The 23786-nt window shown below is 41.6% G+C and overlaps 1 protein-coding gene across 6 annotated transcripts in view; it reads left to right on the plus strand.

Annotated features, from left to right (window-relative positions):
* Nucleotides 1–4552, plus strand: part of Stag1 (STAG1 cohesin complex component) — a 383606-nt gene extending 379054 nt beyond the window's left edge. For all 6 annotated transcript variants that reach the window (XM_087562318.1, XM_087562317.1, NM_001433817.1 and 3 more), the window contains 2 exons: nucleotides 2370–2450; nucleotides 2537–4552. In XM_087562318.1, the coding sequence (XP_087418444.1) occupies nucleotides 2370–2450; nucleotides 2537–2560 (105 nt within the window). In that variant the 3' untranslated portion in view covers nucleotides 2561–4552. The remainder of the gene's footprint in view (nucleotides 1–2369; nucleotides 2451–2536) is intronic.
* The last annotated feature ends 19234 nt before the right edge of the window (nucleotides 4553–23786 follow it).

Raw genomic sequence — 23786 nt, forward strand, 5'->3', positions numbered from 1 at the left:
GGAACAGCCATTCAGAGCCTGCCCCCACATATGGCCCATACATATACAGCCACCAAAACTAGATAAGATGGATGAAGCAAAGAAGTTTATGCTGGCAGGAACCGGATATAGATTTCAAGAGAGAGAGAGAGACACAGACAGAACATGTCAAATACAGAGGCAAATGCCAGCAGCATACCACTGAATTGAGAACGGGACCCCCATTGGAGGAATTAGAGAAAGGTCTGAAGGAGCTGAAGGGGCTCAAGACCCCATATGTACAACAATGCCAACCAACCAGAGCTTCCAGGGACTAAGCCACTACCCAAATACTATACATGGACTGACCCTGGGCTCCAACCTCATAGGTAGCAATGAATAGCCTAGTAAGAGCACCAGTGGAAGAGGAAGCCCTTGGTCTTGCCAAGGCTGGACCCCCAGTGTAGGGGATTGTTGGTGGGGACAATAATGGGGAGTGGATGGGGAGGGGATCACCCATATTGAAGGGGAGGGGAGGCGCTAAGGGGCTGATGGACTGGAAACTGGGAAAGGGAGTAACATTTGAAATATAAGCAAGAAATTCCCAATTTAATAAAAATGGAAGAAGAAAAAAAAAAGAATGAGCTTATTAGGACTGTTTTTATTCTGCTTTTAAGCAATCATACTTTGAATTCTACCAAAAAGCAGCTGATTTTTTTGTTGTTGTTGTTGTTGTTTTGTTCAAAAATACTCACCCCTGATCTTTTGGCACAACTTGTGTTTTTGGCATCTTGTATTTTAAGTTGGACCCTGAAATATATACTGTGTTCCACCACATGACTGTCTGTCGGGGGCAGGAAGAGGAACTTGTATCTTCAGTTTACACAGGTTATCTTTGAGATAAGATGGATATAGGCTAGCTAAGGTACAAAGAAACTGTTTCATAGGTAGTAATGCACGGAGCTGCGGTTTTCACAGTTTCTTTGCACACCTCAGCATGCTGGTGCATACCTGTAACACCCAGGAAGGAATGGGAGTTTGAGACAAGATGATTATAAGTTCAAGACTAGCCTGAACTACATACTGAGATCCTGTCTCAGAATATAAACTGCTGGTACTGTGGTACCAGCCGCACATGTATAGCATGCTCAAAACACCCAAATTTAATCTTTAATACCAAAAAGAAGTAAAAAGAATAACATTGTTATTAGTAATATTTAACACTAAAATGTAGTTATAGCTGAAATGGCATGAAGGGAAAACAGCTAATAGAGTCAGTAACACAAGACTAGTGCTCACTGGACTGTTTTCCCATTGCTGGCTTCAGCTGCCCTAGCAAATACCAGTCTTGATTGGCTTAAATTGGTAGAAAGCAAATGAAACAGAGTTGATTTTGAGTGCTCTTTGGCTTGGAGATGGCTGGCGTCTCCTAGTGTCTTTATAGCTGGCAAAGTGGGTCCTCGGGTAAAGGTGCTTGCTGCTGAGCTTGATCCCCAAGATTAACATGGGAGGAGGAGAGAAAGGGCTCCCCACTGTCTTTCATGGTCTTTCCTAAGGAGTTACCCCTTGTAAGGACACCAGTCATTTGAACCCATTTTATTGAAAAACTTCACTACTTTAAACCCTTTTAGAAGTCATATAGACTCCCATTCGAAGTGCTAGCTGTAAGCACTTGAACGGATAAATCAAAGATGGCAAAATGCATCATGGATTATTCTGCCTTATATGTTTAAAACCGTTCATAGAACTTTCCTGCCCTGCTTCTGCCCCAAAAGCATTCCATCTACCTACTTCAGAGAATTCACTGATATTCAACTTGTAATTCATCATTTTTGTAATAACTTGATATTTTCAAAGAGCAGGTATTTTCTGTATTATAAATCCAAATTACATTCTTTACATCAGTTTATTCATTGAAATTTTACGTCTTAGGGCTAGTAAAATAGCTAAGCAGTTAGGTACTCTCGCTTACCTTCCAGAGGACTTTGTTCCTACGGGGCTCCATTCCCTCTTCCACTTTCCTCAGGAGCAACCACCTGCAGACACAACATTCCAGAGCAGCGGTACATACCATTAATCCCAGCACTCCATGGGCAGAGGTAGGAAGGTCTCTTTTTTAATATGAAGCCAACTTGGTCTACAACAGCAAATTTCAGGCCAGCCAAAGCTACATAGTAAGACCCTGACACAAAAGAACAGAGCAAGAAGAGCATACCAATTGAAACTCTTTGTCTTTTGATAATTCAAATACTGCTGCGTTTTTAAAATCTATACTTTATATATAAGCCAGATTCTTATTGTCCTTTTAAATTTAACTCTTAAATGTTTCTACATGTTTACATACTGTCAAAAATGTTAACTATTAGTAGAGTTCATCTCACAGAACAATAATTAAATGATTCTCTTTTCAGCCCCCATCAAGAAATCGGCGAGAGCGAGCTGAGCTAAGGCCAGACTTCTTTGACTCTGCAGCTATCATAGAAGATGATTCAGTAAATATCAAATCATTACTGGTTTTTATTTATAGTTTCTTAGCCCTGGAGATATATTAAATAATTGTGCTTCTCATTTTTTCTAGGGATTTGGAATGCCTATGTTCTGAAGTCTGAAGAAAATTTACAAATCTGGAACTCTATTATTTAGAGCTAGAGGCCTATATACTGTGATAGCTTGTATGGGGGAGAAAACACTTTTGATGTGATCTTATTTGTTTTGTAATCAAATGATTAAAGGTTGGTCCCTTTTGCAGTGACAGAGCAGCATGTCAGTCACCCATGGAAATATTTGTGAATGTCACCTCGGAAAGACTGACCAAAAAAATCATTTGTACTCTAATGTTGGACTTATCTCAGTACAGATGTGTGTGTGTTTTTCTGAAAGGAGGAAGATATTTTAAATTTTTAAAACAACTGTCAAAATAAACACTGTTATACACCTGTTTTATGAAAATTCAGCATTGAGTAAAAAAAAAATATTTTTAACTTTATTTTCCTGTTGTACAATTTAAAAACCGTTTTAACATTTTGCCTTTTTATGTTTTAAAAGCTAACCATTTTTATTAAACTATGAGTAAGCAGCTCGTTCTAATCGCCGAAGAGTGTTTTTGGAGTTCGCTGGGTTTTCTTGACCTTGTAAAGCAGACGTTGAAGGAACAGAGCATGGACAAGCTAAAATAGAGTTCTAACATCGTGCATCTCTGCCAAAAACCACATGCCCTCTGTGGGTGGATATGAATCCCCAGATTTTATATACTCTTGAATAAAAAGGTTTATTTTTATTTATAAGTGGGCATAAAGTGCCCATGCAGCCATTTTTCCAACAGATGCTGTACACCGTTCATTTTCTATAGGATAGTGAGATTCAAATACAGTGCATTTTCTATTGGTCTTTGTTCTGTACATTTTTAGCAACTTCTACCAGCAAATAAAGTATTCTCAGTAAAACAAAATGGTTCTCAAGTTATCGGTCTCACTGTTGTTAACACTTGTTTCATACCCTGCCAAAAGTCACGTTACACAGACTTCCGTTTTCTTAGAATCATGAAATTTTTCTTTGTCATTCAGAAGTTAATTTTAAGGCGTGTAACGTAACTGTCTTCTTCCCATGCACTCAATACCCCCTCAACCCGCTAATTTTGTGAAATTGTTTACCAATCATAGATGTATGTGCTGCATAGAAGTCTGTGCTTAGAGGGTGGCAATTCTGAGCTTACCTTGAAATACAGCTACATTTCAGTGTTAAGTGTGCATATTAAGAGAAATTCTTTTGGAGAAAGAAATTGACTCTTCGGGACAGTCTTCAGTGGCTTAGAGTTACACTCCGCTTATGTTTATGACTTGCTATTGTTTAAGAGTCCACATAGCTTTTCCCTGATTTTAGTGTAGGCTTCCAAATTTCTAAGCCAGTCTGTCCACAACTGTTTCTGGGCTGGTTTTTAAAATAGCTGCGACAGAATCGAGAGGCTTTCCCTTTTTACCAAAAATGAACATTTTTTAAAAATATATGAACTCTATGATTATCTTTTGTGTGGAAAAATAAAACATGATTTTATTCATCCTTTTAGTAGACAAGATTTTTCTCAACATTTGTACAGTTCAGAGATTTAAAAAAACAAAAAACAAACCTTGGTCACCAAAAACGTTTTACCTACTAACTCAGCAAGTCCTAGGCTCTGGTTAAGACATCTGGGGCCCCGCTCTCTCCTAGCAATGTGGGCTTCACTGGAACTCAAGGGCAGGAATGAATGGACTATACACCTCAGCCCTGCCTCACTGTAGTTCTCGGCCAGGGACCCAGCTTTGAGGAGCCCTGGAATAAGCACAGATAATCCTTTGACTGTCAGTCTCCTGTGAACAACACATGCTGATTTAAGGGTTACAGACTACCATGTAACAACAAAGACGGCTTAATCTCTACTCCAGTGGGTTTCCAAGTTCAGTTTGAAGTCAATCAAATTTTTGTATTTTCAGTGTCTCCTTGATTGGTTTTGCTAGTAATTCTGTAAATTGTACATTTGCAATATGATGTTTTTTTTTCCTTTTGTACAATTTGAAACTGATGCTTCACCTTTCCTTTAATAAACTATTCAAAATCAGCCTTGTGGTGGTCATCCTATCACTGCTCCAGGGCAAGGATTATGACACTTTCCTTTCGGGTGCCCTTGAGGGTTTGTTCCTTCAGATAATTTGTTGAATGATAGTAGTTTTGGGACAGGGTCTCATTTTAGACCAGGCTAGACTCAAACTCACAGAGCCACCTCCTCTGCTTCCCAAGAGCTGGAAGTAAATGCATTTGCTGTCATGCCTGACTATGACGTTTTATGTTTAAAAAAATAATTAAGAATTGCTCACAAGTTTTCTGGAATTCCTCAGATTTCCCTATAATGATGAGGCCAGGACCTCTTAAAAGCCATTTTCGATTAGGCCTTTCAGAACAGCCTTTCTCCCACCTAAGGTCATATGTGGTTGCTCATAGCTGCAGCCTTTTGGCAATTTCTGAGATTCTACATCTCAGCAGAAGTGGAGTTTTGTTTTACTGTTGTTGTAATGCCCCACTCTGAAGCAAAGTCGCAACCCTACTCTGTCTATGGCTTGACCATATCCTTTGGTCTCAGGTCTCAGGTCATTAAGCCCAATTGCCAAAGCAGAAAAGGTAAAGACATGGGAAATAGGTAAATTAACAGGGCAACCAAGAAGTGGATCTATATTTAAACATGTTTTTCTCTACATGTAATTATCTGATTTTTTTTTTAAGACACGGTTTCTGTCCTAGATCACTATGTAATTTTCACTTGGGACAGACAGGCTTGTAAATCCAAGCTGTTGACTGAATGCTTTGTTACTCTTTGAGATAAGAGTTTGTCATTGAGGGAGCAGTATATGTTGTATCAGACTCATCACTAAAGCTGGCTCAAAAACTGAAGATCCATGGAATGTAAGACAGCAGAGATGAAAAGCATAAAAAATACTCGATAAAACTATAGCAAAAAGTGTTTCTGGATTTAAAAAAGGATTCTGGAAATACAAGCAGTATTAACCCCAAGTGATCAGTATCGTAGAATATTTCCATGACCAAGTTAAAATGCCAAAACTACAGAACAAAGAAACCAGAAAGAGAAAAATATATATTTACTTGTAAAGGCAAACCCATCACATTAGACCTCAACAGAAGTCCTAAAAATCAAGAAAGCTGGACTAATTAGTATTTCTCAAAACTTGAAAGTGGCTGCCAATCAAGATTTCTATATTCAGTCTCTGCCTGTTAAGATTAACAAAGAGGGGCTGGAGAGATGGCTCAGCAGTTAAGAGTACTGACTGGTCTTCTAAAGGTCCTGAGTTCAATTCTCAGCAACCACATGGTGGCTCACAACCATCTGTAATGAGATCTGATGCCCTCTTCTGGTGTCTGAAGAGTATACTCATATACATAAATTAAATTTTTTTTAAAAAAATTGAAGAAATAAGGACATTTCAAGATAAGCACAAACTAAAGCGATTCATGACCACCAAAGTCAACAATGCAGAAGAAACCTAAATCTTACACAGGAGGTGGGGAAACAGCAAGGAATAAATTTCAAAGGACTGATGGACAAAGAAATAATCGTGTCTAGAGAGTTGAAGACATGGTTCAGCAGTGAAGAATGATTGCTACTCTTGGCAAAGGACCAGATTTTGTTTTCTAGCACCCATGTTTGGTGGCCCACAACCAACTGTAATTCTGGATTTGGAAAATCTGCCACATTCTTCCAGCTTCTGTAAGCACTTTCACTTATGCACACAGGCACACCTTAAAATAACCTTCATGCAAACTCAAAACACCAGCAAAACCCTAATCTGAAGAAAGAAAGCAACAAACATTCCAACCATTGAAGAAAACAGCAACAAAATTAGAGAAATATACAAATCTCTCTTTGAATGGAAATTTTCTTAGCTCATCTTGGTTAATTATAGTCATTTGGGAAGAAACTCTGCTGAGGAAGTGACTCCGTAAGGTTTGTAAGTAAAGGTCTGTTCATCATTAGTGGATGATGTCAGAGGGTCCAGTTCATCGTGGATAGTACCATCTCTGAGCAGGTAGCTCTGAGTAATAGAAGAAAGCAGGCTGAGCAAGTCAAGAGTAATAAGTCAGCCCCATTCCTCCATGGCTTCCTACAGAGATAGACTTACAAACTATAAGGTAAAATAAACCTTTTCCTTCTCAAGCTTCTTTTGGTCATAGTGGTTTATCACACCTACTGAAACCCTAACCAAGACACTCAAAAAAGGCAGGCAGAATTTAAAAGTAAAATATACCAGCAGGTTCTCTACAAATTAGGCATGCCTTACCAGCAAAGAAACAGAGTGAAAGAATGGAAGTCAATGTCAAGCAAATGGAATTTGAAAACATGCTGGAGTAGTTACTTTTTTATCTGATAAAGTCTTCAAGCCAAAACTAGAAGAAATAAAGGTGTGCAAATTACAGTAAAATGTATTGATTGAATAACTGGAATATACATTCACTGAATATGTATGTACCCATTTTCATAGATACGGCTGAACAAAGGGATGGCTATTATAGTGGGTGACATTAGTACCTCAGGTTAATCAATAAGTATAATCTAAAAAAAGAAACCAGAGTTAAATTGCATCTTAAGGGACTTAGGATACCTACATAATACCTCACCCTAAAAAACACAGTGAATGCATCTTCTCAGCAGCCAATTTTAGGCCACGTCTTAGCAAATACCAAAAAAATTAAGATCATAATGGGATAAAATTAGCAACAGAGACTACAAATACATAGATATTAAACAATATGGTCAGTGTATCATTGAAAAAATGGTCAAGGAAATTTTAAAACTAGGAGAAAATGGAAGTGCAGCCTAACAACCATTTGGATAAAGGTATTTCTTTGGAAGGAAAAAAAAGGGGGAGAGGTGGGAGAGAGAAAGAGAGAGAGAGAGAATATGAATATGAATACTGTGTAATGGGCCTATGGAAGCCAGGCAATAATGGAGTCTGCTTTCACCAAGGAGGCCCTAGAGATCCAAATCAAATTGTCCAACTTAGCATAAAGCACCTTTGCCCAATTATATCCATCTTGCCCCAACAAAAACATTTCTAAGAAGAAAGTTTAGAGCTATGGCTGTTTACATTAAAAAATTAAAATCAGAATTCAAGCCAGACCTAGTAATTCATCCCAACTAGTAAGATCATGATGTTGGAGAATCACAAACAAATAATAATCCTGGGCAACTTGAAAATAACACTTCAAAGGAGTTGGGGATAGCCCAAGGAGGAGCATTTGCCTGGTAGACATGAAACATTTTTCAGTACTACAAAATAAAATATTCTGAAGAACCCAAGTAACTTAATGATGTGCTTTCATGGTCTTAGGGGAAGTAAAATCCCAAGTAAGGGAGAATAAAAATCGTGGCAGAAACAGTGGAGACGAAAGTGGAACAAGAATAAGTTTTCAGATGAATTTGTTTTACAGATATAAAGTTGAACAACCCTTGGGCATAATAATCAAAATAAGACCCAAATCAACAAAACCACATGAAAAAGAAAAACATTGCGGTGGAGAGATGGCTCAGAGGTTAAGAGCACTGACTGCTCTTCCAGAGGTCCTGAGTTCAATTCCCAGCAACCACATGGTGACTCACAATGATCTATAGAGTGATCTGATGCCCTCTTCTGGTGTGTCTGAAGACAGCAACAGTGTACTCACATACATAAAATAAATAAAATCTTTTTAAAAAAAACAAAAAACAAAAAACAACAACAACAACAAAAAAAAAACCAAAAACAAAAAAAAAAAAAAAAAAAACACCAAAAACCCAACCGAGACAGAGGCAGGCAGAACTTTTGAGTTTGAGGCCAGCCTGTTCTACAGAGAATTTTAGGATAGCCAGGGCTATGGGGGAAAAAAAATCCTTTCTCCAAAAAATTTAAAACAAAAAATACCTATATTCTGAAAAGCTGAAAGAAATGGATAACCTATCAAATATATATAACCTATCAAAATTTAAGTCAAGCCTTATAAGAATGATAGCCAACGAGATCACAGAGTTAAGATGTCTGCTGCCAGTCTTGATCTCCAGAAACACAGAGGCTGGCCACCTCAGCCTTCTTTCTGCCTTAGTCAGGGTCACTATTTATTCCTCCACATCTCTATTTATTGAAGGAAATTAGAGCAGGAACCCAAGCAGGACAAGAGCCTTGTGGCAGGAGCCGATAGAGTGAAGAGGTGCTGCTTACTGGCTTGCTCAGCCTGCTTTCTTAGAACCCAAAACCACCAGCCAAGAAATGGCTCCACCCAGGGGTTGGGGATTTAGCTCAGTGGTAGAGCGCTTGCCTAGCAAGCACAAGGCCCAGGGTTCGGTCCCCAGCTCCAAAAAAAAAGAAAAAAGAAAAAAAATGGCTCCACCCATCATGGGCTGGGCCCTCCACTTTGAGTCACCAATTAATGCCCTACAGGCTTGGCTACATATGGAGGCAGTTCCTTAATTGACATTCCCTCTTCATAAATGTCTTTCGCTCGTGTCAAATTAACATAAAACTATCCAGCACACTCCCGACTTGGAGATAATGGAAAACCTTTTTTTTTTTTTATTAACTTGAGTATTTCTTATATACATTTCGAGTGTTATTCCCTTTCCCGGTTTCCAGGCAAACATCCCCCTCCCCCCTGGAAAATCCTTAATACACAGCTGTAGCCTCTAGCTATTGCTAAGAGAGTCCCAGCCTTGTTCAGATGTTTCATAGCTTATATGGGGTTAGGCATTCTTGTACATAATCTTGCAACCATTTTAGGATGGTCTTTATCTCCTCCCCCAAAGGAAATCCCCAGCTAAGCAAATTTAATAGAGGCTGAAATTTGTAGGTCCTAGTTAAGACAGTTTTATTTTTAGCAAAGAGAACTTGCTGTGTGAAGGGAAACTGGTCGCTTCTCAAGGGAGGAGCAGGTGTCACCCTTTCTGAAGGCACAAGCAGGTTTCCAAAACCAGGTTTACAAACTCTGGTTGGTTCAGATTTGCTGTCTCAGGTCAGAGTGCTTATTGCCTTCTTATTCATATGTAAACTCAAATTTCCTAAGTAAGCGTGTTAGTCATAGCCGCTGGCTCCTTTAATGCTCTCTTTTTGCAGCCAATTACTTCATATAAGCTTCGTTAGAATTCTGCAGTAGGAGTTCATGTAAGCACTAGAATTCTGAAGCAACCGGAGCCGGGCATCCAAGGGTTCTCCTGTGTGGTTGGTTGGTGGGTTCAGAAGTCAGTACCATTTGTACCTTCTGTGAAATAATGAGCTGTTTAAGATACAAGGTGGAAATAGCAGATAAAGGCACCAGCCAAGTTTCCAAATTTCAGTCTTTTACCAGTTTAACCACCTCTCTGACCACCAATCTATTAGCACTGATCATTACAGCTCCTTTAAGAATGCAGTCCTTCCTTCCCTGCTCTTCAGATTTGGGCTTCTTCTGTTCTCTAGGACTACTTCAGAAAGGGAATAAGACAGGGCTCTGTCTTATTCTAAAGCTTCGTCTGCCTCTTTCCCAACCTCTATAGCCTGGTTAGACCAATCACTGCAGTGTTTCTGAAGAGACAGTTCCTCAGAGCTCCCAGTCCCATCACTAGCTCTTTTAATCCTGCCGCAGGCTTCTATTAGTAAAGTGAAAGATAAAGTTGGGCTGTATCAGCTGTGGACTTGGGTAAAACAGAGTGTGAACTCCTGTCCAGTTAGGAGGGAGGCCTGTGTTCCACATAGAGTAGGACGGCCTGTCTCTGTCCAGTTTCTAACTAGAAAACAACTTGGTTCAGTGTCTGTCTAGAGGTCAGGTCAATGATGCTTCCCCTAAGGTTTTGAAAGCAACACGGTGCCTCTGTATTGATAATATAACCTCTCAATGTGAGTTCTTGTACCTGTTTCCCTTTGTGGGAAGGCCCCTACATCTAGGGATATGGCAGATTCTGAACTCACTCTGCTCTTGGTATTTCTAAAACATTTTGGATGCCCTGTAGGCCTAAATTTTTTGCAACTTACTTTTAATAAGGGTTCAACCTCTCCTGTAGCCCAAACACCCAGCAGAGAGGTAGGAGAAGAGAAAAGTTATTAGGCTATGAAGGAAATGGACCTGTTCAGCAAATCGTTCTTTGGTGGTGAACTGGATCTTCTTTCTCAGCACTTGAGTCTGTAGAAGACCCCAAGTACAACTCAGCTGCAGACCAGTCCTCTAGGCAGGCAGACACCTCACATGAAGAGGCAGCTACAGTCGAGTCCTTTAGCAAGTAGATAACACCAAGCACAGCACCAACCGGCCTGAGGCAAGGCCGCAAAAGCTGCCGCAGGAGCGTCACTAGCAGTTCTGGGGCGAGTTTCTCTCAGTGATGGTGTTATCACAAGTGGAGCTCAAGACGCTATGTAAGGCTCACTAATCCATGTGTGTCGTTAGTGAAGAATACCGTGAGGCAGAGCAAACTAAACCAGCACTCAGTGCTCTCTCTCACTATCTGGGGGGTCATATTTATATTCCTTCATCAGTGGTCTTTTCACGTGTCTGCTATAGCAAAACATCCTTCACCTGTGTCTGCTTCAGGAAAACATCCTTCACCTGTGTCTGCTTCAGGAAAACATCCTTCACCTGTGTCTGCTTCAGGAAAACATCCTTCACCTGTGTCTGCTTCAGGAAAACATCCTTTACCTGTGTCTGCTATAACAAAATATCCTTCACCTGTGTCTGCTTCAGGAAAACATCCTTCGCCTGTGTCTGCTATAGCAAAACATCCTTCACCTGTGTCTGCTTCAGGAAAACATCCTTCACCTGTGTCTGCTATAACAAAACATCCTTCACCTGTGTCTGCTTCAGGAAAACATCCTTCACCTGTGTCTGCCATAACAAAACATCCTTCACCTGTGTCTGCTTCAGGAAAACATCCTTCACCTGTGTCTGCTATAGCAAAACATCCTTCACCTGTGTCTGCTTCAGGAAAACATCCTTCACCTGTGTCTGCTATAACAAAATATCCTTCACCTGTGTCTGCTTCAGGAAAACATCCTTCACCTGTGTCTGCTTCAGGAAAACATCCTTCACCTGTGTCTGCTTCAGGAAAACATCCTTCACCTGTGTCTGCTTCAGGAAAACATCCTTCACCTGTGTCTGCTTCAGCCAAACATTATTTGACATAACTTTCCAAAGAAACTAGAAGTTTCCACTTCAATGGCCTTTATGTCTGGCACTGGGAAATCCTGTCAGTATGGACATGTCATTGCAGATGTAGCCTCATTTTCATTTGGAACAGGCCCATAGGCCCTACTTTATTAATGTCAGGAGACTATTCATGTCACTTACAAGGATAAGCAATTATCTGGGAAAATAACCCAGCATGAATCACTGGAGAAAACAAGTAACCACATGACTTATTCTTAAGTACAACAGGACTAACAACCAGGTTCGAATCCCGGGACCCTCGATGGCTGGCCCTAAGGAAAGCACTAACGTCAACAGTACTGTGAGTCCAGAGGGAAGAAGGGCTCTGCGATCCCCATCTCCCATTGTCCCCCCCTGAATCCGTCAAGTTTTTACCAAGCACAAATGCACGGGTTTCCAGGTTAGCAATGGGAGTTGTTGAGTCCCTCAAACTCCCACTGGGCATTCATCAACCAGCTTCCTGGTGTGAGTGGCCCAGGGATGAAGGGTCCACTGTCTCTGGAAGGTGACTCTGAGGACTGGCACTTTTGTAGTCCAGGTCTCTTCTTAGTGTTGATGTCTTTCCCCAGGTGGGGTGGATCCTTGGGTTGGTCTCGGTGTTGAAATGAGTGTCCACAGTTCAGTTTGCTGTGCTGAATGGCTGAGATTCTGCACTGACTCATGTGGAACTTGCTTCATAGGATCAGGTAGGGACCTCTCAGCCCTGGGATTAGCTTTGTGCTCAGAGAAGAACTGAAGACTGGAATAAAGAGCATGGCCAACAAACCTCATGCAGACCGCATAGCAGTGAGGTGACTGGGCTTAGGGACAGAGTCCCCCACTTACAGCATCAGATCAGGAGACACTGGTGTTGAATAATTGCCTCTCCGCTGCTCAAGACATGTAGGATGTGGGAACATACTCCACGATCCTCCGGTAGGCAGAAGAACCCATGCCTCTGTTGTGTGAGACATGAGAAACAATTCATCTTCCCTGAAGATGGCAGAGGTTGTTTCTACCGTCCAGCCTCCACAGGCAGGAAGAGAGCAGCAGACTGTGACGTCTTATTTCCCTGCATCCATCTCCTGCACTGAGGCTAATGAGAAACCTACACTGATGGAGTCTTTATCCCATCTGAGGGGACGGGCTTCTAACCGAGCCTGGGATGCCCTGCTCTGAGAGCACAGCAACTATTCCTCTCACAGAGAGATCGTGAAAATATAGCCTATTTTACTGAATCATTTGACTCATGACAACCAGGTCTTGATTTTTTACAGGGAATGTTTTAGTTGTTAAAATATTCTTGATTCTGCCTACTATTTCAGATTAGCAAGAGTCAAGCTTACATTCAAACTTGTTATAGTTTAGGCTTAATCTTGACCTTCTCATAACATCCACATAAGACTCTATAATGGGAAATAGAAATTGGACTCTTCTTGCAATCTTGTCTCTATATATAAGTAACATTTATATTTGGCATAATTATGAACTTAGTTCTAGGTATATTAAAGACAATTATTAACTCATATCTTAATTACCTTTATTTCACTAATTCATAAAAGAACTAGAAACTCTATTAAGATTGTGAACCTTATAACAATTTTTTAAATTTATTCCTAGTACCAAAATAAATTTCAAACCATAAACAGGGACCTTGAAGGGACTGGTGTCCTTATTTTCCTGATTTTTTTTATAGTGTGCCTGTTGCTGGAATTTCCAACCCCATAAGCCCTTATAAAAAAAAAAAACACACAATCAAGTTATTACAATTATAAGCTATGAGCCTAGATTGGGCAGATCTAATGCTATACTAACTTGTTCCCCAGCTAGGAGATCCCTTGCTATTTGCAGTTTCTCCTGGTTCTGCTCCATCTAGACCTTCTCTTCTTCCTCCTCCTCTCTCCTTCCCTTCTGCCTCTCCACCTGCCCCCACTCTCATAACCTCCAGTCCCCCCTCCCCACACATTGCCCAATCGCAGGCTCTATCCTTTATTGGCCAGTTAAAATGGGGAGAAGGCGAAACCACCTGAGCTCATCCAGGGCAGCCCCTCCTGAGGAAACAAAGTTAACATCAGAGTGCAAACAGCACCAGGACACCCCACAGCCTGAGCCTTTAAAAACTTCAGTAGCCCAGACATTAGCTTGAGGTTTTTCTTTCATGTAGTATTATATAACTTCATGTTGCCAATTCTGATATCAAAAACCCTTTAAGGTGGAAGGAAGCTACTTCAATATTCATTATTTCTAAAACCTGAGAGGTGGCTTCATTCCTTCTTAGAGTTTGTTTTTTCTCAAAGCTGGCGCTTTCATTTACTTAGAAATTCTCATCTATAAAGTAAGCTTTCCAGGGATGTCAACGTCCCATATTATCATACAAGCTCATGTTCATCGTGAGGAATGTAACTACAGGAGAGGGGTTCTCACAAGATGTTCATAGACTTGAAGTGGTCAGTTTGATAACGTTGACAAAGACATGACTGATTAGACAGACATCAAAGTCAGGTTTTTCTAACATGAATAGATCTTTATAACCTTAGAAACCTTAATAAACTCTAATTGGTAAGTGCAGCGCCCTCAAGTCTGACTTACATAAACTTTGTATAATTTAGTCAGACCTTCTGTGACTTGGCTTTAAGTTTTGTGTCCATTGTTAGATTTTATTGTAAGACAAAATTTATAATATGTTATCCTTATCTAAAATATTAACCCTTTTTTTTAAAGATACAACTGTGTTCTCTCTCTCTCTCTCTCTCTCTCTCTCTCTCTCTCTCTCTGTGTGTGTGTGTGTGTGTGTGTGTGTGTGTGTGTGTGTGTGTGTGTAATGTAAGACCTCCCAAGGCCCTGGGTTCGGTCCCCAGCTCCAAAAAAAAAGAACCCCAAAAAACAAAAAAACAAAAAAAAAGACCTCCGACAGATCAGTGCAAAAGCAAGAGGTTTCCAGCACCTAGGGATTGACCCTCAATTAGTTCCTCAAGGCAAAATGACTAGAAGGTGACCCCCAAATGGCTATTACAAGCAGTTTTTATACTTTTTAGGGGTACAGGTTACCTCAGCAAGGTTACAGTTCAAACTTAGTGGTTAAGCATATTGGCCTTTAAATCTATTGGCTGGCAAGCATGGGCAGGTCATGACACACATGTGAACTCTGTCTGGGTCTCTCCAGAGGGTCAGGAACATTCTGAGAACTGTGGGTGGAGAATGGCACTTGGTCTAGCCTGACCCAAGGCAAATGGATGTAAGGCTGGCGAAAGCTCCCAGGGGCCTTCAGTAACATTCATATTTTTCTGTTGTCTCCCAGACCCTGGGTAAATTCATATTCCAGCAAGACCCTTAGAGCTGTTGATGAGTTTAAACGAGGAACATCTTTATAAACAAGAACAGGAGAGAGCACTCATGATCTTTACACGGTAACTTGTAATTGCAGTTTTAAGTGAAAGGCCGTATCTGTTGGTGTCTCTTCACTGTCCCTTGGGCATACTATAAGAAGCAATGTTTACTTTAAAGGGTCACCCTCAGATATCTGTATTACTAAGATCAGGGGTGCATGACAGTTGGCCTCGAGATCAAGCAGGATCAAGCTGGCAACGGCACCTGTTCTTACTAACTAGTGTGTGGGCATCCCTGGACAGACTGGGGATGATCAACTGCTCTAAGGCCTATACCAAGTGGGCAGTGGTGGTGTAGGACTCAGGAGGCAGAAGCAGGCAGATCTCTTGTGAGTTTAAAGCCAGCCTGGTCTACAGAGGGAGTTTCAGGACAGCCAGGTCTAAACAGAGAAACTCTGTGTCTTAGTCAGGGTTTCTATTCCTGCACAAACATCATGACCAAGAAGCAAGTTGGGAAGGAAACCGTTTATTCAGCTTACACTTCCTCATTGCTGTTTGTCACCAAAGGAAGTCAGGACTAGAACTCAAGCAGGTCATTCAGAGGCCATGGAGGGATATTTCTTACTGGCTTGCTTCCCCTGGCCTGCTTAGCTTGCTTTCTTATAGAACCCAGGGCCACCCACACTGGGCTGGGTCCTCCCACCATGATCACTAATTGAGAAAATGCCTTACAGCTGGATCTCATGGAGGCATTTCCTCAAGGGAGGCTCCTTTCTCTGTGATAACTCCAGCTTGTGTCGAGTTGACACACAAAACCAGCCAGTCCACCCTGTCTCCATAAACAAACAAATAAAACTAATCAATAATCAATTTGTATGCACCTGCAGATAGGAACATTCAACCTGAAAAATTCAACAAGGATTCTCTTTTTAACTATTTCTGTTACCCTCCATTTTATTTCATTTTATTGTATTCTATTTTGAGGTGCGGTCTCCCTCTGTTCCCCTGGCTGTCCTGGAACTCACTATGTAGACCAGACTGGCCTTGAACTTGCAAAGATTCCCTTTGTCATAAGTGCTGGGCTTAAAGCTATGCACCACCATGCTTGCCCTGGCCTTCTTTTTAAATTTATCAATACCTATAACATAAAAAAACATTAAACCAAAAACAGCAGCAAAATCAAACCAAAAAACCCAGACATTTAAAGTGGTAGCATCAGCCTATTCCCCTTTCAGTTTGTCACTGGAGACAACTAACTCCTGAAAATTGTGTGTGTGCATAGGTGTGCACCCACATACATGTGAAGAAATGTTAGATTTTATCAAGTGCTTTATGCCTTTATTGAGATGATCACTTGATTTAGCTATTTTTGTGCCATGTAGTTAAGCATATATATGTTTGTATATATAAATATATATAAACTAGTATGTATTTATATACGTATATGTGCATGTTTATATATACACTCTGTATGTGTGTGTTGTTGTTGTTGTTGTTTATCTGTAATAATCAGGGAAACTGAAACTCAAAGCTGAAAATACTCAACAACAAGAATAAAAAGCCCAGAACTAGGTTAATTTACTGAATTCTGTGCCTTTTGAGAATTCAAATCCTCTGAAGAGAGCGCTGGCCTTATAAGAACACCATGAAAAATAAACTATCACTAGTGTCATAGACACAGTCATTCTTGTCATAAACTTAAAGGCTGAATTCTACAATACATTATGAGCAGGGTGAGTTCAGCCCAGGGATGAGAAGATAGTTTCATAAAAATGTCACATAAATAGACAAATCAAATGAGAACATCTCAATAAAAGAATAAAGTACCTGACAAAATCCAACATTTCTTTATGAAAAAGACTCTTAAATGCAGAAGTAATGCATTTTTTTTTTGGTTCTTTTTTTCGGAGCTGGGGACCGAACCCAGGGCCTTGCGCTTCCTAGGCAAGCGCTCTACCACTGAGCTAAATCCCCAGCCCAGAAGTAATGCATTTTGACACATATAATAAACATATGGCCAGTATCATACTCAGTGGGGAAAATGGCATTTCCTCCCAAATCAGGAATGAGTTTTACTTAAGAAGTTGTGTAAAATATTAGCCAAAACAACAAAAATTGGAAATAAATAGGAAATGAGAAGCCAAAATATCCCAAAGTGACTGTTGTTTTTAATACTCCCTAGAGAGTACACCAGAAAGACACTTTTAACAATGCAGCAGGATACAAAATCAGTAGCCTTTCTATGTACTAATAATAAATATATAAATTGGGAGAAACTTCCCTTTACCGTTCCTTTAAAACAGAAAACCAAGCACACAGGTGGAACTAAGAAGGAAGGAAGGACCTGTGACAATGTAACTACTGAAGACCGTGGAGACGACAGAGGGTGTAACTCTATTGTACAGAGGTTTTTCCAAGTTGAAACTTGAAACATTCCTACCCGGGAGGATGGGAGAGCCTCCTGAGACCCAGAAAGTAAACAATTCGCTTTTCTCAGGAGGGCGCAGACACTAACAATTCAAAGGTCTTCTTCTTACGACTGTAGACACAGACTTGATGGAGGAAAAGAGGCAAAGCTGCCCGGAGGAGGCTCTGATCCGCCATGCTGCCAGGGACAGTGAGTGACATCTGGCTCTGGAGTTAGAAGTTTCATGAGTTATCCCGTATGTAAGAGTGGGCTTTCCGGTGATGCGTCTGCTTTCCAGTTGTCCCCGAGTTGTCCCGCATCTGCTTTCGAATTATCCCAGCTCCTGCAAGTAACCCCTCAGCCGCACTCCTAATTCCAATAAACTCAGGCGGTTCACCAAGCTGGGCTTCTGGAGAATCCGTACTTTGGTCTGCTGTTGGTCTCTCTCTGGGGTGAGCAGACGGTTGCTCATGTCTCCCCATGAAGTCTCTCACAATTTCCCATATGATGAATACACAGATTGTTTTGTAAATGATTATGTTACCAAAAGTGAGTTACAGATTCAGTGCGACCCCCCATGAAAATCCCAATTGCACTCTTTGAAGAATGGCGACCACTAGAGGAAGACGCGACGTGAGAATGTTCGAGCACATCCCTACATCACACAAGCCAGCGGAATCAAGCACACACAGACAATAACGAATTACACTGGTTCTATCTCACCATCAAGACCCAAATGATGACAGATGCTGGGATGTGTGCAGGGAAAGAAGAACCAGTACCACTGCTGGTGATAACAGAAACAACAACAAACCAGACCCTGAGACCCGGAATAGCCTCCATCTCCAGCTTCTCGCCGAGCAGACGGACTCCTCTTTGCTTCCGGCCGCTGTCGCTGCCTGTTCGGTTCAGAGCACGACCCTAAAATGATGGTGCTAGTGACCTTGTTCTGCACAAAATGACTTTGGCCAAGAAAACAGGATCGTTATTAAACAGACCTTAGGGCTGGTTTCCATTTACCAGGACCCTCCCTTAATCTGATCCAAAGGCAGGGCAAGGGCATCTAGATTAAAGACGGGGCACCCTGTTGACTATCATAGAAGATCTGCTTGCTTTTCTGCCATTATGTATTCTCTCTGCCCCCCAAAAGATAACCTTAGCAGTTTGATCCCTGGTAAACCCATCTTTCTACCTACAGAACAACCCAGTTAAATTCTTTCATGGATTGGCAGGATTAATTTAGTAAAAATGGCCATTTTACCAAAAGCAATCTACAGATTCAATGCAATCCCCATCAAAATACCAATCCAATTCTTCAAAGAGTTAGACAGAACAATTTGCAAATTCATCTGGAATAACAAAAAACCCAGGATAGCTAAAGCTATCCTCAACAATAAAAGGACTTCAGGGGGAATCACTATCCCTGAACTCAAGCAGTATTACAGAGCAATAGTGATAAAAACTGCATGGTATTGGTACAGAGACAGACAGATAGACCAATGGAATAGAATTGAAGACCCAGAAATGAACCCACACACCTATGGTCACTTGATTTTTGACAAAGGAGCCAAAACCATCCAATGGAAAAAAGATAGCATTTTCAGCAAATGGTGCTGGTTCAACTGGAGGGCAACATGTAGAAGAATGCAGATCGATCCATCCTTATCACCCTGTACAAAGCTTAAGTCCAAGTGGATCAAGGACCTCCACATCAAACCAGACACACTCAAACTAATAGAAGAAAAACTAGGGAAGCATCTGGAACACATGGGCACTGGAAAAAATTTCCTGAACAAAACACCAATGGCTTATGCTCTAAGATCAAGAATCGACAAATGGGATCTCATAAAACTGCAAAGCTTCTGTAAGGCAAAGGACACTGTGGTTAGGACAAAACGGCAACCAACAGATTGGGAAAAGATCTTTACCAATCCTACAACAGATAGAGGCCTTATATCCAAAATATACAAAGAACTCAAGAAGTTGGACCGCAGGGAAACAAATAACCCTATTAAAAAATGGGGTTCAGAGCTAAACAAAGAATTCACAGCTGAGGAATGCCGAATGGCTGAGAAACACCTAAAGAAATGTTCAACATCTTTAGTCATAAGGGAAATGCAAATCAAAACAACCCTGAGATTTCACCTCACACCAGTGAGAATGGCTAAGATCAAAAACTCAGGGGACAGCAGATGCTGGCGAGGATGTGGAGAAAGAGGAACACTCCTCCATTGTTGGTGGGATTGCAGACTGGTAAAACCATTCTGGAAATCAGTCTGGAGGTTCCTCAGAAAATTGGACATTGAACTGCCTGAGGATCCAGCTATACCTCTCTTGGGCATATACCCAAAAGATGCCTCAACATATAAAAGAGACACGTGCTCCACTATGTTCATCGCAGCCTTATTTATAATAGCCAGAAACTGGAAAGAACCCAGATGCCCTTCAACAGAGGAATGGATACAGAAAATGTGGTACATCTACACAATGGAATATTACTCAGCTATCAAAAACAACGAGTTTATGAAATTCGTAGGCAAATGGTTGGAACTGGAAAATATCATCCTGAGTGAGCTAACCCAATCACAGAAAGACATACATGGTATGCACTCATTGATAAGTGGCTATTAGCCCAAATGCTTGAATTACCCTAGATCCCTAGAACAAACGAAACTCAAGACGGATGATCAAAATGTGAATGCTTCACTCCTTCTTTAAATGAGGAAAAAGAATACCCTTGGCTGGGAAGGGAGAGGCAAAGATTAAAACAGAGACTGAAGGAACACCCATTCAGAGCCTGCCCCACATGTGGCCCATACATATACAGCCACCCAATTGGACAAGATGGATGAAGCAAAGAAGTGCAGACCGACAGGAGCCAGATATAGATCACTCCTGAGAGACACAGCCAGAATACAGCAAATAAAGAGGCGAATGCCAGCAGCAAACCACTGAACTGAGAATAGGTCCCCCGTTGAAGGAATCAGAGAAAGAACTGGAAGAGCTTGAAGGGGCTCGAGACCCCAAAAGTACAACAATGCAAAGCAACCAGAGCTTCCAGGGACTAAGCCACTACCTAAAGACTATACATGGACTGACCCTGGACTCTGACCCCATAGGTAGCAATGAATATCCTAGTAAGAGCACCAGTGGAAGGGGAAGCCCTGGGTCCTGCTAAGACTGAACCCCCAGTGAACTAGACTATGGGGGGAGGGCGGCAATGGGGGAAGGGTTGGGAGGGGGACACCCATAAGGAAGGGGAGGGGGGAGGGGGATGTTTGCCCGGAAACCGGGAAAGGGAATAGCACTCGAAATGTATATAAGAAATACTCAAGTTAATAAAAAAAAAAAAAATTCTTTCACTGTGCCCTCAACTGCACTGCCCCCTGACAGCAGGTTGTCTAGTACCTGAGAAGCTGTCCCTTGTGTTGTCTTCAGAATCTCTGCTTTCCCAAGATTTGGCTCCAGGCTGATACAAATTCACAAATGATAAAAGGTCTGAGCCCGGGGTTGGGGATTTGGCTCAGGGGTTGGGGATTTAGCTCAGTGATAGAGCGCTTGCCTAGCAAGCACAAGGCCCTGGGTTTGGTCCCCAGCTCCGGGGAAAAAAAAAAAAAAAGTCTGAGCCCACTTCCGGATTTGAAAACCTAAAAACCCACTGATCCCTGGCTTGAGATCTCACCAATCTCCACCTTGGGAAACTCCTCCCCTAAGAAACCCTATATAAGCCCATCTCCTGCTCAGTTCCCTGCTACTTCTTACCCAAGCAGAGGGAGACACACTCTTGTGTCTTTCCCAGTAAGTCTCCTGGGTGAGGTTTGGTATGAGTTTGTGGTATTCCTTGATTCCCAACTTCCAGGATGCATTTTCCCTTCATAGCTGCAACACTTCCATAGATTTCCCTCAGAGCTGCAACTTCCGTTGGGGAAGCTTTTCCCCTCACAGCTGTAACATTTACAACACGAACCTTCCAAGTCTAACCCTTTCAAAGTGTTAGCTGGATACCTGGATAGTGTTGGAAGCTCATAGCTAAGAAAACTCTAAAGTTCCTCTTGAAGCCAGTAAATATATCATGTAAAGTGATATGTTAAAATTAAAGCAAAACAGAGACCTACAACCAAAACAAAATACTGGTGTTACCTTCTTAGTATAAAATGTGCCCCCACCCCTTACTGGCCTCAAGAAGTTCATGTGCACCTCCATTCTGGTTTATGCCACGTGGGGTTTATAGTAACTAGGATGGTGGCATATCTACATTGTTATGATGTCACCAGTCAAGATGGTGACCTTTTCATACGCTGAGCTCTATGGTAAAGTAAGCCAATTCTCCACCAGAGCACAAGACCTTGTGAGAGCCATGTATAACAGACTAAATGTGACAAATTTTACCTATTTCTTTTTAAAAAGACACAATAGCTAGGTTATCGTGAAAATAGGAAGAAATATCTAGGCTAATAGCTCAAATTATCAACAAAACAGAGGACTAAATTTCAGTCTCAACCCAAGAAAGTTGAGTCCACATATCTTAGCACATAAACTGTAACTTTAGATGCCAAGCACTGTCATCTGGATCATGTTCTAAACTCCCAGCAGCTCTAGGAAGATGTAGGCCATTAAGATCAGGCAATTGAGCAGCAAACCACTGAACCCCCGTTGAAGGAATCAGAGAAAGAACTGGAAGAGCTTGAAGGGGCTCGAGACCCCAAAAGTACAACAATGCCAAGCAACCAGAGCTTCCAGGGACTAAGCCACTACCTAAAGACTATACATGGACTGACCCTGGACTCTGACCTCATAGGTAGCAATGAATATCCTAGTAAGAGCACCAGTGGAAGGGGAAGCCCTGGGTCCTGCTAAGACTGAACCCCCAGTGAACTAGACTGGTGGGGGGAGGGCGGCAATGGGGGGAGGGTTGGGAGGGGAACACCCATAGGGAAGGGGAGGTGGGAGGGGTATGTTTGCCCGGAAACCGGGAAAGGGAATAACACTCGAAATGTATATAAGAAATACTCAAGTTAATAATAAAAAAAAAAATAAAGGAAAAAAAAAAGATCAGGCAATTGGTGACTCGAATTATTGGCTAGAACCTAAGAACTTTGGAATCCAACTTGTTAAAATAGTTAATTCTAATTAAAAAAAATTTTTTTAAAGAAAATGCCATACAGGCTTGCTGACAGCCTGATTTTCATGGAAGCATTTTCTTTTTCTTAAGATTTATTTATTTATTTTATGAGTACACTGTCGCTGTCTTCAGACACACCAGGAAAGGGCATCGGATCCCATTACAGATGGTTGTGAGCCACCATGTGTTTGCTGGGATTTGAACTCAGGACCTCTGGAAGAGCAGTCAGTGCTCTTAACCACTGAGCCATCTCTCCGGCCCCTAATTTAAAATCTTAATAGCCTGTGTGGCACTTTTATCCACTTAGAAAAGCAGCTGCCAGATGGCTCATCTAAAGGAGTCATTTGTACCCACACTGCGGCCTTCGTCCCTTCTATCAGACCTGATCCAAGGTCTTGTAGAATCTGAGGGCCTAGGTGGAGATGGGCAGAAGGGAGAATCCTATGCCCACAGAGAGAAGATAGAAATAGAAACCTCAGCTTCTAGGCTTCGCCTTATTCAATCTCCCCTTTGATCAAGGGACAGTCATAGTAAACAGAGTAAGGGAGCCTGGGGACCAGCAGAGGAATTGGTTTTCCTCTGTGTAAGGAAAATCTTTCTTTCTTTCTTTCTTTCTTTCTTTCTTTCTTTCTTTCTTTCTTTCTTTCTTTCTTTCTTTCTTTCTTCTTCTTGTTCTTCTTGTTCTTCTTCGTTCTTCTTCTTCTCCTTCTCCTTCTTCTCATTCTTCTTGCTCTTGTGTTGTTCTCCTCCTCTTCCTCCTCCTCCTCCTCCTCCTCCTCCTCCTCCTCCTCCTCCTCCTTCTTCTTCTTCTTCTTCTTCTTCTTCTTCTTCTTCTTCTTCTTTTCTTCCTCCTCCTCCTCCTCCTCCTCCCCCTCCTCCTCCTCCCCCTCCTCCTCCTCCTCCTCCTCCTTCTTCTTCTTCTTCTTCTTCTTCTTCTTCTTCTTCTTCTTTTCTTCCTCCTCCTCCTCCTCCTCCTCCTCTTCCTCCTCCTTCTTCTTCTTCTTCTTCTCCTTCTCCTTCTTCTCATTCTTCTTGCTCTTGTGTTGTTCTCCTCCTCTTCTTCCTCCTCCTCCTCCTCCTCCTCCTTCTTCTTCTTCTTTTCTTCCTCCTCCTCCTCCTCCTCCTCCTCCTCCTTCTTCTTCTTCTTCTTCTTCTTTTCTTCCTCCTCCTCCTCCTCCTCCTCCTCCTCCTTCTTCTTCTTCTTCTTCTTCTTTTCTTCCTCCTCCTCCTCCTCCTCCTCCTCCTCCTCCTCCTCCTCCTTCTTCTTCTTCTTCTTCTTCTTCTTTTCTTCCTCCTCCTCCTCCTCCTC

This window comes from Rattus norvegicus, chromosome 8 (genome assembly GCF_021556685.1).
Source record: "Rattus norvegicus strain SHRSP/BbbUtx chromosome 8, alternate assembly SHRSP_T2T, whole genome shotgun sequence".
Lineage (NCBI taxonomy): Eukaryota > Metazoa > Chordata > Mammalia > Rodentia > Muridae > Rattus > Rattus norvegicus.